The 16966-nt window shown below is 39.8% G+C and overlaps 1 protein-coding gene and 1 long non-coding RNA gene across 8 annotated transcripts in view; one reads left to right on the plus strand and one right to left on the minus strand.

Moving 5' to 3' along the window:
• The window catches only part of LOC118501276, a 19252-nt gene extending 4472 nt beyond the window's left edge, over nucleotides 1-14780 (plus strand). Inside the window, exons 2-3 of the long non-coding RNA XR_004903898.1 lie at nucleotides 8918-8986; nucleotides 14348-14780. This is a non-coding gene — a long non-coding RNA (uncharacterized LOC118501276). The remainder of the gene's footprint in view (nucleotides 1-8917; nucleotides 8987-14347) is intronic.
• Nucleotides 5474-16966, minus strand: part of NUP98 (nucleoporin 98 and 96 precursor) — a 106987-nt gene continuing 95494 nt past the window's right edge. For all 7 annotated transcript variants that reach the window (XM_028514294.2, XM_036028879.1, XM_036028883.1 and 4 more), the window contains 6 exons: nucleotides 16684-16826; nucleotides 12232-12453; nucleotides 9868-10109; nucleotides 9219-9373; nucleotides 6904-7015; nucleotides 5474-6757 (listed from right to left, as the gene is read on the minus strand). In XM_028514294.2, coding sequence (XP_028370095.1) covers nucleotides 6525-6757; nucleotides 6904-7015; nucleotides 9219-9373; nucleotides 9868-10109; nucleotides 12232-12453; nucleotides 16684-16826 — 1107 coding nt within the window. In that variant the 3' untranslated portion in view covers nucleotides 5474-6524. The remainder of the gene's footprint in view (nucleotides 6758-6903; nucleotides 7016-9218; nucleotides 9374-9867; nucleotides 10110-12231; nucleotides 12454-16683; nucleotides 16827-16966) is intronic.

Here is a 16966-nt window from a genome sequence, read left to right on the forward strand (position 1 = left end):
ACAAGCCCCCAGCCCTGCCAACATTCTACTATCTCTATGATTTTTTAGAATTCTTTTATTTTTTAAGTAAATGAGCCATGGAATTAAAAAAATTATTTTTAAAGATTTTATATATTCTTAGAGAAAGGTAGGGAGAGAGGGAAACATCGATGTGTGAGAAGAGAAACATCAATTGGTTGCCTCTTGCATGTGCCCCAACAGGGGACTGGCCTGCAACCCAGGCGTGTGCCCTGACTGAGTGTTGAAACAATGACCTTTCAGTTTGACTTAACCAACTGTATTACACCGGTCAGGGCTGATTTTTTTTTTTTTAAGAGGGGAGGGGAGGGAGAAAGGAAGAGAAACTCCAGTGTGAGAAACATCAGTTGGTTTCAGCTCGCAGGACAATGGCCAATCCACTGGACCACACCTGACACAGTCAAGGCTATCTCTATGATTTTGATTACATACCTCATATAGTATTGGTCTTTTTGTGACTGGCTCATTTCCCTTTGCATAATGTCCTTAAGGTTCATCCATGTTGTAGCATGTGTCAGAATTTCCTTCCTTTTTAAAAAGATTTTATTTATTTTAATAAAGAGGGGAAGTGAGGGAGAAAGAGAAACATCAATGTGCGAGACACATTGATTGGTTTATTCCTGTATGTCCCCAACCAGGGAACTGGCCGCAAACCAGGCATGTACCCTGACCAGGAATTGAACTGGTGACCTTTCAGTTCACAGGCTGGCACTCAATCCACTGAGCCACACCAGCCAGGGCTAGTTTTGAATTTTTGATAGCAATCATCTTAATGGGTGTAAGATGTAAGATGGTATCTCATTGAGTTTTGATTTGCATTTCCCTAATGACTAGTGATATCGAGCATATTTTCATGTGCTTATTGGACCTTTTTGTATCTTCTTTATAGAAATGTCTGCTCATACCCCTTGTTTTTTATCTGGGTTTTTGTTGTTCAGTTCTAAGACTTCTTTATATATTCTAGGTATTAACCCCTTATCAGATACAAAATTTCTATATATTTTCTCCAATTCTCTGGGTTGCCTTTACTCAACTTTTGATGAACTAAAAGTTTTCTAGTCCAATTTGTGTATCTTTTCTTTTGTTGCCTGCGCCTTTGGTGTTGTATTTAGAAATCATTGCCAAATCTAATGTCATGAACCTTTTGCCCTATATTTTCTTCTGAGTGTTTTATAGTTTTAGGCCTTACATTTAAGTCTGATCTATTTTGACTAAATTTTTGTATATGGTGTTAGGTAATGGTCCGACTCCATTTCTTTGCATGCAGATTCCAGTGTTCCCACCATTTGTTGGAAAGACTGTCCTTTCCCATTGAATGGTCTTGGAACGCTTGTCAAAAATCACTTGACAAGTATGTGAAGGTTTGTTACTGAGTTCTCTATTCTATTTTTAGTCTACATATTTGTCTGTATGTCAGTGAGTCCTCCATCATTGTTCTTTTTCAAAATGGTTTTGGCTCTTTGGGATCCCATGAGATTCCATATGAGTATTAGGGTGAGTTTTTCTGTTTCTGAAAAAACAAACACACACACTCCCCCCCCCCCCCAAAAAAAAAACCCTGCTGCTGAGATTTTGTTAGGGATTGCCTTAAATCTGTAGGTTGCTTTGGATGGTATGGACACCTTGATCTTAAGTATTCCAGTTCTCCAGCAGGTCTTCCATTTGGGTCATCTTTACTGTTCTACAGTTTCCAGTGTACCTGTCTTCCGACTCCTTGGTTAGGTTTATTTGAGTATTTTATTCTTTTTTGATGCTATTGTGAATGGAATTGTTTTCCTAATTTCCTTTTCATTGTTAGCATATAGAAATGCAACCAAGTTGTGTAATTTTGTATCCTGCTACTTTGCTCAAGTCATCTATTAGTTCTAACAGTAGGATTTTGTTGTTTTCGAGGAATCTTTAGAGCTTCCTACCTGTAAGATTATATTACCTATAAACATAATTTTACTTCTTCCTCTCCAATTTGGATGTTTTGCTTCCTTGTGTAACTGCCCCGGCTAGACCTTCCACTATTGTATGTTGAATAGAAGTGATGAAAGCAGACATTTTTGCCTTGATCTTGATCTTAGAGAAAATGCTTTCACTTCTTTACCACTGAGTATAATTGGTTGTTCCTGTTTTCTCGTATCTTTTATTATGTTGAAGTAGTTTCCTCCTATTCCTAGTTTGTTGAATGCTTTTTATCAGGAAACAATGTTGAATTTTACCAAAAGCTTTTATTTACTGCATCAATTAGATGACCATGTTCATTTCTTTTATTGTTAATGTGGCGTATTATAACTTCCATGTTGAACTATCCTTGCATTCTAGCATGTGGGGTGAGAGCCAGGCAAGCCCCCAGAAGTCAGCCAGCAGCAGTACTATTCCCTCTTTGACCCCTCCCCGCCACATGAAGCCATGGTTGCCCCCACCCTGGTGAATACCCAAGGCTCTGCCTGATACAACTTAACAGGTACGCTAAAACGCAATCAAAGCAGCTCTACCTAGTACACAGTACACTTCCAAAATCAGGAGACAAAGAAATATGGCCCAAATGAAGGGACAGAACAGAACTCCAGAAATAGAACTAAGTGATGCAGACAGTCAACCTGTCAAACACTGAGTTCTAAACACTGGTAGTCAGAATGCTCAAAGCTCTCACTGAATATGGCAAAAGCATAAGGAAGAAACGAAGGCTCTACTAAAGGAAATAAAGAAAAATCCACAGGAAACCAACAGTGAAGGGAAGGAAGCTGGGATTCAAATCAATGATTCGGAATATAAGAAAGAAACAAACATTCAACCAGAACAAAATGAAGAAACAAGAACTCAAAAACACAAGGAGAGTTTAAGACGACTCTGGGACATCTCCAAAGGGGCCAACATTTGAATCGTAGGAATGCCAGAAGAGGAAGAAGAGCAAGAAATTGAAAATTTATTTGAAAATATAATGAAAGAAAATTTCCCTGATTTGGCAAAGGAAATAGACATGCAAGTCTAGGAAGCACAGAGAGTCCTAAATAAGATGGATGCAAAGAGGCCCACTCCAAGACACATCATAATGAATATGCCAAAGTTTAAATATAAAGAGGAAATCTTAGAAGCAGCAACAGAAAGGCAAAGTTACCTACAAAGGAGTTCCCATAAGACTATCAGCTGATTTCTCCAAAGAAATTTGGCAGCCAAGAAGGGACTGGCAAGAAGTATTCAAAGTGATGAAAAGCAAGGACCAACAACCAAGATTACTCCGCCCAGCAAAGCTAACATTTAGAATTGAAAGACAGATAAAAGTGCTTCCCAGACAAGGTAAAGCTAAAGGAGTTCATCATCAAGCCCTTATATGATATGTTAAAGGGACTTATTTAAGAAATAGATCAAAACTATGAAAAGAAGATCACAACTATATAAAAAACTGAATCTAAAAAACAAAAACTACAATAGTAACAGAATCACAGATATGGAGATCATTTGGAGGGTTATCAATTGGGAGGGAGAAGGGGAAGAATGGAGGAAAAGGCATAGGGATTTAGAAGCATAATTAGGTAGGCACAGAATAGACAGGGGATCTTAAGAACAGTGTAGTCAATGGAGAAGCCAAGGAACTTCCATGCATAACCATGGATATGAACTAATGGGGGCGGATCGCTGGAGGAAAGGGGGGTACTAGGTGGAGGGAGGCAAAGGGGGCAAATTGGCACAACTGTAATAGCATAATCAGTAAAATATACTTTAAAATAAAAAATAATTATTTTTTTCTCACACAAGGACATTTTTCATTGTTCCTAGGGAGAGAGGGAAACATCCATGCAAAAGAGAAGCACGAAGGGGTTGCCTCCCATACATGCCCAAACTGGGGATACAATCACAACCTAGGTATGTGCCTGACTGGGAATCAAACCTGCAACCTTTTGGTTACTGGATGACTCTCCAACCAACTGAATCATACTGGCCAGGGCTTATAATCCTTTTTATTCCTGCATTATCAGTAGAAAATCCCCCACTTTCTGATTTTAGAAATGAGTCTTTATTTTAGTTCATTTAGTCAACACTTTGCCAATTTTATTGATCTTTTCAAAGGACCAAATTTTTGGTTTCATTAATTTTCCCGATTGGTTTTCTCTTCTCTTTCGTGTATCTCTGTTCTAATCTTTATCATTTCCTACCTTCTGCTAGCTTCAGGTTTAGTTTGTCCTCCTTCTTCTAGTTCCTGAAGTTGTTAAATTGTGGATTTGAGTTCATTCTTTTTAAAAAGAATTTTATTTGATTTGAAAGAGAAGTTATCAATTCATGGTTCCACTTATTTACGCTTTCACTGGTTGATCCCTGTATGTGCCCTGCCCAGGGATTGAACCTGCAACCTTGGCACATTGGGATGACACTCCAGCCAAATGAGCTACCCAGCCAGGGCTTGTTCTTCAACGTAAACACTCATACCTCTAAATTTCTCCCTTAATACCACTTTGTGTTCCATACGTTTTGGTATGTTGCTTTTGTTTGTTTGTTCTTTATGTATTTATTTCCCTTGTGAATTTTCCAGTTTTATTTCTGTTGGATTTCTCACTTTACCCAGTTGTGGTCAGAAATGTGCTTTGTATAATTACCTCTTTAAAATCTACTGAGACTTCATTTCTGGCCTAACATATAGGTAACCTGGAGAATGTCCCATGTGAACTTGAAAAAAATTTATGGTGTTGTTGGGTATTCTGTATAGGTCTGTAATAGTTTACTGTTCTCTATTTCCTTATTTATCTTCTGTTTGGTTGTTCTATCCATTACTGAGTGGGGTATTACAGTCTTCAACTATTATTGTAGAGCTATGTCTTTCTTCAGTTCTGTCCTTTTTTGACTCATATGTTTTGCTAGTCTGTCATTAGGTGTGTAAATGTTTGTAATTGCTCTTTCTGCTCTACCATTTGCATTCACACAACCAAACTAAACCAAAATACTTAAATAGTATTCATAAGTCTCATCTGAGTTCTCCCAAAACAGCCCTGTGAAGAAACAACATCAGAGATCATTATTCCCTCTTACAGAATGAAAACTGAGAATAAGAAGGGTGGAGTGTGACCCAAGGTTTGAAAACAACACCTCCCTCCATTCCCAGGAGAAGAGCAAGGAGGCTCTGAAAGTTAGATATATGCCACTGGGCAACTTGAGACCCCACCCCTATCCCCCACTGGGAATCCAAGCATATAAATGTATGTACAGCAGTCAGGATTAATAAAAAAATCTCACCCCCATACCCTTAAACTTGCCCTAATGAATCTAGCCTTTGATCTAGTCTGTATCTCAGTTCAGTACCAAACTGTTCTCTATCTGATGGCCAGTCTCCCTTTAGACCGCAAATGAAACAAGGCTCCCATAAAGCTCCTTGGGGCCACAAGTCTCAAAAACACAAAGGGAAAAAGCCAATACCGTGAATACTATAAACATTTCATTTTATTTATTTTTTTAAGAAAGTAGCTCAGAAAAAGAGGAAAATAATCTAGATCATTTATTCATATATATATATTTTAATAAAAACCTTTACATAATCTTCATGCATAAAGCCCCAGGAGTAGCCATGTTGCCTGCCTCAAGCCGTTACCTGGGGCTCCCACAGGTGTCAGCAGTGCTGCGAAGGGGGGGCCCTGCCTACCCCCGAATCCTGGCTCAGCGATGGCTTTACCTTCTGGGACTGTAGATGGAGGGTGGAAAATGCTTTGGGCTAGAATCTGTTAGTGTACAGTATTCTCTTTTATCCAAACTCTCAGGCAAATCCAGACAGGGGGCCTAGCAGGATGACTGAAAACCAGGGACGAAACTGAGTTCCAGGAGCTTCCCAGAGACATGGATCTGTGACCAAGGGCTCCTGCACATGGTGGTGGGGAAAGTTCTGTGTTCATAGCACATTCAAGGCAGGAACAAACAAGCCTTGAGGATCCACCGCTCCATGGCAGGCATTCACTTCTCCCCTGAACAGTCAGAAAGACCCTGCTCTGCTTCCTAACTCAATCCAGCCCTCTTTTGACTCTTTAACTCAGGGTTAACTCATCAACCTACTTGAGAGACAGATTCTCCTTCCTTCTGTAGACAGTTCATCTGTTATGAAAGTACAGCCTTAGATCAATAGATTTGTCCCATCATCTGTCCCACTCCTAAAGAGTCCTAGTAGCAAAGGGCTGGGGTAGGGTTAGGACAGTAGACTAGCATGGAGGGTCACAAGATCCAGAATGGCTGAGGGTAGAAAAGGATTCCCTGGTTTGAGGGGATTCTAGCAAAGGCGCTTGGTTGACCATTTTAAAAAAGATCTTGAGGATGGTAAAAAGAGACTTGGCTTCTTTTTGGGGTTCCAAAAGCCCTTATGCTATGTTCTGTATTAAGGAAGCCCTGAACAACTGCAGGACACTCCTTGGGGCGGCAGGATGGGAGGGTGGATTCCACAGTCAACCCAGAGAATGGCTAACAGTGCTGATCAACTCAATGCAGGAGACCTCTGTGTGGTGAGTGTGAATGACCATGTGAGTGTGGTGGGAGGAGCCTGGGGCTCACTGGCTCCCAACAGTCAGTTCTTGAAGAGTCAGTTCTCGAAGGTAGGACTGTGTGAGGCTGCGCAGTTCCTCCAAGGCATAGTCCTCAGGCATGGGGAGCCGGCCAATGTGGGGAGCCAATAGGCGCAAAGGGACTTGCTGAGGATCTGGTGTTGAGTCGGAGGTTGCATCAGGGGCATGCTGAAGGCTCAGTACCACCCGCAACAGGTTGGCTACACGTTTGGCCATGTCTGCAGAGAAAAAGTGGAGTGAACACCAAGGATGGAAGGTGGGGAAGAGCGGACACCAGGGTGTGGGTGGGTGTAGGGTATGTGTGTATAATAATCATAAAGACAGGAGCAAGCAGGCAGAATGCAGGGAGAGGCTAGAGGCTTACCTGACTGAGCCAGGCGATCCTTGGCATTATAACACTGGATCTGCTCTACCCGGTTGCACAGTGAGGTCACTTTGGTTTGTAACTGCTCCAGCTCATAACCTGAGCACTCCACCTACAAAAAAGCAGCAAAACCAATTAGGCCAAGAGGAGCTCCCTCACCACAATCTTATCCATAGACTGACTATGCAGAACTCTGAAACAACAGTGAGATGAGGGAAGGGAAACCCAAGAAGCTGGCTGGCAGTGCCATGTCATCCCCATCCAGCCTACCTGCTGTGAACAAGGCATGGTGTTAGCAGTAACACACAACAGGAAAGTAATATAGTGTACAGAGCCTTGGATTAGGCAAGTCTTGAGATCACCATGTTACCAGTAAGCTCTAACAGGACACCAAAAATCTAGATAGCCCTGGTTGGCATGGCTCAGTAGGTTGGAGGTTGTCCCATAAACCCAAAGGTCGCAGTTTGATTCCTGGTCAAAGTATATACCTAGGTTGTAGGTTTAGTCCTCGGTTGTGGTACATACAAGAGGCAACTGATTGATATTCCTCTCCCCCTCTCTATCCCTCCCTTCCCCTCTCTCTAAAATCAATAAGCATGTGCTTGAGTGAAAATTTTTTAAAAATCTAGATCAATCTGGGTTCAGAGGAATGGTGTGATTTTTTTCAAGAGCACAGTTGGTAAGAAGCAAAACCCAAACTAGCATTTAATTTAGATCTCCTGACTCCAAGTTTGCACCCCTTTTCTCCCTGTCTAGCCTCATTCTATGTGTTGTGATCCACTCCTACGGCTCCAATTACAATCAATGTGCTGATGATTCCTCAGTCTTTATCTCTAGCCTAACATTCCACTCTTCCATGCCCTTTGCCAGGGCCATTGCCTTAGCTCGGGTTACCATTATTTCTCACTTGAAATATCTTAAAAGCTTGATCACCATCCTCAGTGTCATACCCTCTATATCCTTTCTCCTATCATACTGTAGCCAGAGTAGTCTTTCTAAAAAGAAAATGTATATTTTTATTATTTACATTCTGAATATTTCCCAGCAGCGTCCTGTCCTTACTTGTTCCATAAATATGACTTTTGGTGAGTCCCCTGCTCTCCAACTCTGACATTAAACCAACTACCTACTAAGTCTCCCACCTCTTCCTCCTCCTCCAAATGACTAACTTAAGCCTTTCAAGAAGTATCTCTCATTGAACCCACTTTTGGGGGGCTTTGCAGAATCTACCAGTTAATGTCTATACAAGTACTTTCCATTTCATCCACTGGAATCCAGTCTTTAACTTGACTTTCAAAAATGGTAAACAAGATAAGACAAGGTCTTTGCCTCATAAAACTTGAAAATAAAGAAATAATGTCAGATAGTAATAACCCTTGGAGAAACGAGCCACGCAGATATTCACACAGGGTGATGTGACAGGCAGAAGCTGGGTGACTGCTGGGGGTCAGGAAGGGTTCCTTGAGGAAGGTTTTATCTAAGTGGAGACCTGAACCACAAGAGGAAGGTCGAGCCTTCTAGGCAAAGAGTACAGCTAAACCCCTCCCAAGGTGGGAGTACAAAGGAAGTTCATGGGGTGAAATTCAAGATAAAGAGGAAAGTAGAAGATAAAACTGGAGAGGTTTTTTATAGCAGGGGATTATAAGCAGGGGTCCTTAGAATTCAAAGGGTCTGTGGTCATAAAGGATGAGTATGAGTGTGGAGTTGAAGGGTGGAATAAAATAAGGTTTGTTGGAAACAAAAGTAATTTAGTGTGAGTGGACCAGGCTGGTAAGGCCGGAATGGGGTTAAGAGTGGCAGCAGTGAAGGCAGGAGTGAAAAAAAAAAGGTGTAAGTCTTTACAGGGGCTAGAACACCTTTACGAGTTTGGTTTTTGTGCTGTAAACAATGAACATCTACCCTCAAGACATTTTAATGAAGCCTAAAAATGCAGTAATACTTGCAATTTTAAAACATACCAAATGTGTGAAATAATTATCCTCACCAAATCTCTGACCTTATTGTGTTTCAATAGTTTCTCACTGAAACTAGGGCTGGACAAGAATAGGAAACTGACCACAGACAAACTTCAAGAACGTCTATTGTACATACTATCTAGTAATAAACACAAAAAAGCATTTTTAAATTTTGATGCGGCTGTCAAGTCAAAATGGCCACATCAAATTAGCCTCATCCAAATGTCCCTCCTGCACTGACAGTTCTGTCTCTGCATCTCTGGTGCCAATGAGTTTTCCAAGTCATTGCTCAGGCCTTTTGAGGTCTCTTTAAGGGCCAGGGAAAAGGAAAACCAGCCAGTGGCTAAGGAACTCAAATACCTGTTGTATATGGTGGATCATGTCAAGGACCCGAATATAGTCCAAGTAAACAAGGCCAGATGTTTCCCAGTCCTGAATTAGGCTGCTGCGCTCTGGAGGTGCCAGGTCTTCCAAGAACCCCTTCAGGTAGTCATAGTTCTCATTAATGATGGCATCTGAAGAACAAAATATTGAGCAATATGTTCGCATAAGCATATGGTTCCCAAAAGTGCCCAAAGGAAGGACATGGCAGAAATCCAAGACATGAAAGAAGGGGAAATAATTTGGGATCAGACTTGAAAATTTCAAGTAGGTATTTTGAAATTCACTAAAAATAATGTGAAGAATATCTGGCTTCAGTTCCCCAGACAGACATTTTTGATGTTGCTGAATAAAATCCCCTAAGTTAACAAAGCTTAACATAATTAGCACATATCAGGAATATTCCTGGTGAATGATACATAACCACACTGCCATCTACTCCTGCCTCTCTAGCCCCTTATTCTGGCCAAGCCTCACCTGCAGAGAGAGCTTTCACAAAGCGTGACCTGATTCATGTCTGCCACGTCCCATACTGAGCATCACCTCTGGCCTGACTTGTCATAGAGTTCGGAGGGTGGAAGAACCTGGGTGATTTCAGGACACACAAGCCTTAGAATGAAGCACTCACCAGAAGCTAAGTGCCGGATGACGAGTTTGTGGCAGTGGTTCCAGTGACCAGCTTTAAATAAATAGAGGGCCTCCAAGTGCCTGTTGGATTCCACGTGTGCTCGTACTGCTTTGGCTTCATGTATCCACTCGGCAGGCACACAAAGCTTCTGGGTCAGGAAAGTCTCTTTAGCCCAAGATTCAGGGGTCTCCAATAGTTGGCAATGCCGGGTAAGCAGCTCTCGAACAGCCTTCTCACGCATGCTATAGGAAGAAATAGGTCTGAAAACTAATACTCCAGGGAAGCTTGCTACTGCCCAGAAAAGGCTTTCCCTAGCGAAGATCTCGCCTTTATTTCCTTTCTAGTAATAGGAGATTCAGGACTGGGATAGGGAATTCTACACTCCACAGAGCAGTCAGTCCTCTGTGGTTCACTTCTAACCTTCTCCCTTCTTGGTCTCCCACATGGTCTCAGCACAAGTAAGAAAAGTAGCTATAGATCTCTTCCAGGTCCTTATTTTTTCCTTCAAAGCCATCAGCCTTCCCATTTTTTTCTCCAACTTCTAGATTTAGGCTAAATTCACTCTTTTCTCCTCTCAAGATCCCTTAAGGAAAGTCCTTTTCTGCCTGGGCAAAAAGACTAGCCATTTACATTTTAGCCCTAAATTATTCTCAGATTCTTTTCTGAACTCCTAGGCTTTCCAAGAGCTCCCAATCTCACAACTGCCTCTCCCTGGCCACCCCCAGGGAAACAAGCTCTGCTTCCCCACAGCCCCTTCTGAATCATGAGTCACCCCCAATCAGCCTGCCTTTCACCATGTGAAATTCCCTATATGTTTAAATTAACTCATAGGGAAATTCTGGGGTCATCTTGCTTCTGGTAAGGGAAAAGCAAAATTCCTTAAAGGGAAGGCTACACTAGATGCATTATACTTTTACGTCTTTAATCTCTTTGATCACCCTGAACAGGGATTAATACTATGATTTTACAGATTACAAAACGGAGGCTTGGAGAATATCTTTACCCAAAGTCAAATGTAAGCTTTAACCCAGGTCAAAGTGAGTACATGGTGGATCCAGAATTTAGGCAAGTCTAACAACAAAACAAACTTCTTTCCATGCCATACATTATAGATAGCACAGAATAATGATTAAGAGCACAGACTCTGGGTGTTTTGAGTTGGAAGCCTCCCTCTGCCATTTACTGATTATGTGACTTTGAGCAAAAGTTACTGCTTCTTGGGTTGCTCATCTGAAAAATAAGTAAGAGTGTCTATCTCCTAGGTTCATTATGAGCACTAAAGGAGTTAGGGGCCCACCCTCCCTCCTGTCAGCCCATTGCATCACCTCATGGATCCACTGAGGCACCTCAGGTGACACTATTTCTGCATAGAGTAGCCTCCCCTTATCTGAAGGGGGTGTGTTCCAAGGCCCCCAGTGGATGGCAGCAATGGTGCATAGTACTGAACCCTATATATATATAGTTTTTTCCTGTACATACATACCTATGATAAAGTTTAATTTATAAATTAGGCATAGTAAAAGATTAACAAAAATAATTACAAAAGAGAAGAATGATAACAATATACTATAATAAGTTATATGAATGTGGTCTCACCCTTTCTCAAAATATCTTATTGTTCTGTCCTCACCTTTTCACTTAAAAGCAGCACTTTATGGCTTCTCTTTGGCATACCAAATTACACTCATCACCACTCTCGTGCTTTAGGACCATTATTACGTAAAATAAAGGTTACTGGAACACAAGCACTGTGATGCTGCCGACAGTCGGTCTGATAACTGAGACAGCTACTAAGTGACTAATAGGTGTTGGGTAGCATATGCAGCCAGACAGTGCAAGTCTGGAATTTTCCATTTAATATTTTTGTACTGTGGTTGACTGCAAGTTAACCGAAACCATGGAAAGTAAAACTGGGGATCAAGAGGGTACTGTTGTAATTCTAAACACACCACTCGAGTGAACCTGTGCCAAAGTTAATGGGGTTTCCCCATCTGGGCATATTCTTTTCTTCCCAGTTAATCATTTATCATTTCATATTCCAATTTCTGCTGGTTCTCTGAATCTTTCTAGAGTTTCCCTGCAGTTCCCAGAGATCTCTTCACCCTTCTCAGACTACCAAGAGGTTTTATGATAAACAGTAAAATTTGTACTCAATCAAAGGCAGTTTCATTTCTAACTTGTTCACATGAATATACCAGACACTCTGGGCTGTGGGTTGAACTGTCTTCAGGTTGTATCACAAAGTTGGATCCAAAATATGTACACTCTAAACACTTGCTGAATTTAACTCTAACAGACTGATTCCTTTTGGCTCTACTCTGCAGTGTAAAATAAATCCAGTGGGTTTGATGGCTTCTCACTCACCTTGAGTTTTCTATGTGCAGGAGGACAAAGATGGCCCACTCCCAGAGCCCCTCACTTTCCAGTTGGCCAGCGTAACTGGCCTGCAGCACACCCTCACACTGCTCTGAGAGATGAGTGTAGTTAAGAGCTCTCAGCATCTCCCATAGGTGCCAGCTTAGACGGTAGTCCAAAGGATCTGCTGTTATACTTCGGGGCTCCAGCAACTGGTTAAGATCATAATGTCTGAAAAGGAGAATGGCTAAGAGTTACCAATCCAGCCAGCAGACCACCTGCACTGAACACCAGTTAGCTTTGACTAGAAGACAATAAAGGTGGCCACCTGAGAGCAGAGGCATTTATGCCTCCAAGTCTCCCTCTGAGACTGATGTTATCAATCTACTTCTAGGTTCAGGCAGATTACAGATCATACAAAAAAAAAAAAACCAGAAAACTTCTCTTCTGTGGCTGTGATCTAACAGGTTTGCCGGTATTTGTTTGGCCTGTATATTTTACCATCTTCACCCAGGGAGTCTCCATAGCTCTCACTCTTCCATTCATTCATTACAGAGTTGATTACTTTTCTTAATCATTTAAAAAGTACGTATCAGTACCTTAGTATTTTTCAGACTGTTCTATCTGAAGCTCTTAGAGTGCTAATTCTCTGGGTGTTTGAACAGTTAACTAGTCTTCATGTAGCTGTAGACTATAGCTTTATAGTCTATAGTTCGTAATTTTTACCTTTGATTTTTGTCTACAGTGGGTATTATATTCCCCCCCACTGATTTTAGAGAGAAGTGGGGCGGAGGGGAGAGACAGACAGACAGACAGACAGACATTGATTTGCTATTCCACTTATTGGTGCATTCATTGGTTGCTGCTTGTATGTGCCCCACCAAGGATTGAACCTGTAACCTTGGAACATTGGGACAATGCTCTAACCAACTGAGTTACATGTCCAGGGCAACAGTGGGTATAATTGTTTATATAGAAATCCAGGTGCCCTGGGTTTTGAAAGTGTCCCCGCACAGAAATTTCTTTTCTTTTGCTGGAGGACCGGTTCATATGTTAAGTTCCTAGCTTGGCATTTTCAGATCATTGAGAACTGTATAAACTAAGATTCCACATGTTTAAGTTTTAAAGATCTAGAGCTTAGATTACCAACCAATAACTTTTCGCTTTCATCTAAGATCCCAGACATTTTATAACTTCTTTATACTTCCTTGAATGAGTAGTTTTCTTGACCAGTGCTACCAGACTGAACTTCGTGCAATGATGGAAATGTTCAGAACCTGCCTTGACTAAAACGATAGTTAATAGCCACATGTGGCTCTTATAACATACAATCAAGGCTAGTGTGAATAAATAACTAAATTTTAAATTTTAAAAAATTTAAATTGCAGTTTTACCTTTCATGAGAATACAGCTTACTCTCTCCTTTTGGCTTTGGTATCTTTATTTCTGGCACCTTGAGATATCCCTTTTATCTTCTTTTATTTTGTGTGTGTGACATTAAAAAAGTTGACATACAATAAACTATACATATTTAGAACAATTTTCATAAGTTTTAACATATCTATGTACCTGTGAAACTACTGTCAAGGTAAGACAACAAACATATACATTGCCTCCCAAACTTTTCTTCTGCCCCTCTGTAACCCCTCTCTTCTGCACCTCCCTATAATGACTCTTCTCAGGCGGCCGCTGATCTCCTTTCTGTCATTACAGATTAGCTTACAATTTCCAGAATCTTATGGAAATTGGAATCAACAGTAGGTACCTTTTTTTTACGTATTCTCTTCTTGTCTCTCCTCTTTTAAAACTAAATAAAATTATTTTGTGATTAACTATGTTGTTGTATGATCAACAGTTCATTCCTTTTTATTGCTGAGCAGTATTCCATTTGCTGGATGTACCACAATTTGTTTACTCATTCACCTGTGGACGGAAATTTGGGTTGTTTCCAGTTTTGGACCAATACAAATAATACTGCTACCAACATTTGGCATATGCTTTCATTTCTCTTGCATAAATACCTAAGAGTTGAATAACTGGACCATATGTATGTAGATGTATGTTTAACTTTTTAAGCTACCTGTTTCCTGAAGTGCCAGTATTATTTTACATTTTTCACTAACAGCGTGTGAGGATTCCAACTGCTCCACATCCATGATGACAACTGGTATAGCAGGTTTCTTTGATTTTCAGCCATTCTAAGGTGGGTAGTGGTACCCCATGATGGCTTTAATTTGCATGTCCCTGTCCTCTATTGATGCTGAACATCTTTCCATGGCTTGACATCCAGGTCTTTGGTAAAGAATCTGTTTAAATATTCTGCTTATTTTTTTAAAGATGCATTGTTTGCTTTCTTATTATTGAGTTCTGAGAGTTCTTTATTATGTTTTGGATATAAGTTCTTCACCAGATATATGAATTGCAAATATGTTCTCCCAATCTGTCTTTCCATTCTCTTAACAAGTTTTCAATGAGCAATTGTTTTAAATTTTGCTTAAGTCCAATTTACCAATTTTTCTTTTTTTATGGATTGTGTTTGGTGTCTGAGAAATCTTTGCTTAACCATTTGCAAAGACTTTCTACTTTGTTTTCTCCCAAAAGGTCATTTTTTTAGGTTTGACATTTAGGTTTATGATCCATTTCAAACTAGATGAATAACAGAGCTAAACAATGAAACCAAAGCCTGCAAACAGACTAATCAAGAAAAAAAAAAAAAGACATAAATTACTAATATCACGAAAGGATGAAGCAGAGTTACAGATCCTAAGGATAATAAAGAAATGTTATGAATAATTTTATGCCAATAAATTTGACTTTGATGAATTAGACAAATTCCTTAGAAGAAATAATCAAAGTTGACTCAAGAATAAACAGACAACCTCAACAGCCCTATATATATTTTTTAAAAAATGACTTTACTGTTTGAGAACTTTAATAAATCAGACTTTATAAAAATTTCTGCTCAATTTTCCTCATAAAAAATCATGTACTTATATTAAAAGAAAATAATTGCAAAAACACATTTATAATGAAGAACTTACACCCAGAATATGTGAAGAACTATTACAACACAATAAGACAGCCATATAAAAAATGGGCAAAGATGTGAACAGCCACTTCAGCAAGAAAGATAATATAGATGGTAAACAAGCACATGAAAGAACATTCAATCATTAGGCATTAGGAAAATGCAAATTAAAACACAATTTTAGTTATATATATTTTACCACCATAAAAGACTATTCTTCTACAATTAATATAGTTAAATACCCTATATATATATTTTTTAAATTTTATTTTAATCATTGTTTAAGTACAGTTTTCTCCCTTTTACTCCCAATCCAGCCCACCCTCCCATATTTTAAAAAAATATTTTATTTATTTTTTTAGAGAGGGGGGAAGGGAAGGAGAAATAGAGGGAGAAAAACATCAGTGTGTGGTTGCTTGTTGTATGCCCCCAACTGGGGACCTGGCCCACAACCCAGGCTTGTGCCCTGACTGGGAATCAAACCAGTCAACCCTTTGGTTCACAGGCCCGCACTCAAACCACTAAGCTACATCAGCCAGGGCAAAAGAAAGTATTTGAAGAATGGAAATGAGATGTGAACTATTAGTTTTGACTGGCAAGAAACCCCTCAGTGTTTCCAATACAGCATAACATATAAAAAGACAGCTCTGAGGTAGTTTTAATTAACTGATTAGATGTAATAATAGCATGTGTTAAAATATTATTGTAGAATAAACCACTCCTCATTTCTTATTAAAACACACACACAAACCACTGTAGAGAGATATCACTATATGCCCACTAACATGATAAATTTTAAAAAATGACAATACCAAAATTTGAAGGAATATGGAACAACTAGAGATCTTGGTGGGAATGTAAAATTATATAAGCACTTTTAGATACAAATGTTTACAGAAACGTCATTCATAATAGCCCCCCAAAAGAAAACCTGCTGTCCATCAACAAATAAATTATGTAATAAAAAAAATTGATACTCATATAAACATAAGTGAGTCTCAAAATCATTTTGCTGAGTGAAAGTCAGGCATAGCAGATAACATACAGAATGATCCCAATTATATAAAATTCAAGAACAGCAAAACTAACCTATAGTAATGATAAGTTGGTCAGTAGTTGGGTGGTGACTGATTATGAAGGGGCATGAGGGACCTCTTTAGGGGTAATGTAAATGTTTTGATTGTGATGACAATTATCTTTTTAAAATCTTCAAACCACATACTTTAGTACATGCACACTATATTTCATTAAAGTTGATTAAAATAAACTTTAGATTTCTAAGTCTAGTTCTAGTGCTCTTTATTTTCAACTACTGTCAGTTATATTTTGGTAATTTACACAGACTAGTGGCAATTTAACCAGGTATGAGAGGGAAAGGACTCCCAAGAACTCATGGAGCCCTCAAGTGTCTATATTGTGTAGCTCTGAGTTACCTGTCACTGTAGAGTTTTAGAAGGTGAAAGCAGACATCTTGAAGTGGTCTCCGTGAGTCTTGTTCCTCCTCTACCACACAGCCAGAGCCTTCCAGGTATGAAGGAAGTGGAGGGCAGGCATATTGGTCACCCTCAGACGTATTCTGGAAGTAAGAATTTGATAAAACAATACATCAGCTGCTAGTGTGTTTCACAGATGCTATCATGTCTCAATTACTCAAGATGTGTATTAAGAATGATGTGACACCTTCTAACGGAATGTGTCAGGTTTTAAATTTATTTA

This window comes from Phyllostomus discolor, chromosome 6 (assembly GCF_004126475.2).
Source record: "Phyllostomus discolor isolate MPI-MPIP mPhyDis1 chromosome 6, mPhyDis1.pri.v3, whole genome shotgun sequence".
NCBI lineage: Eukaryota > Metazoa > Chordata > Mammalia > Chiroptera > Phyllostomidae > Phyllostomus > Phyllostomus discolor.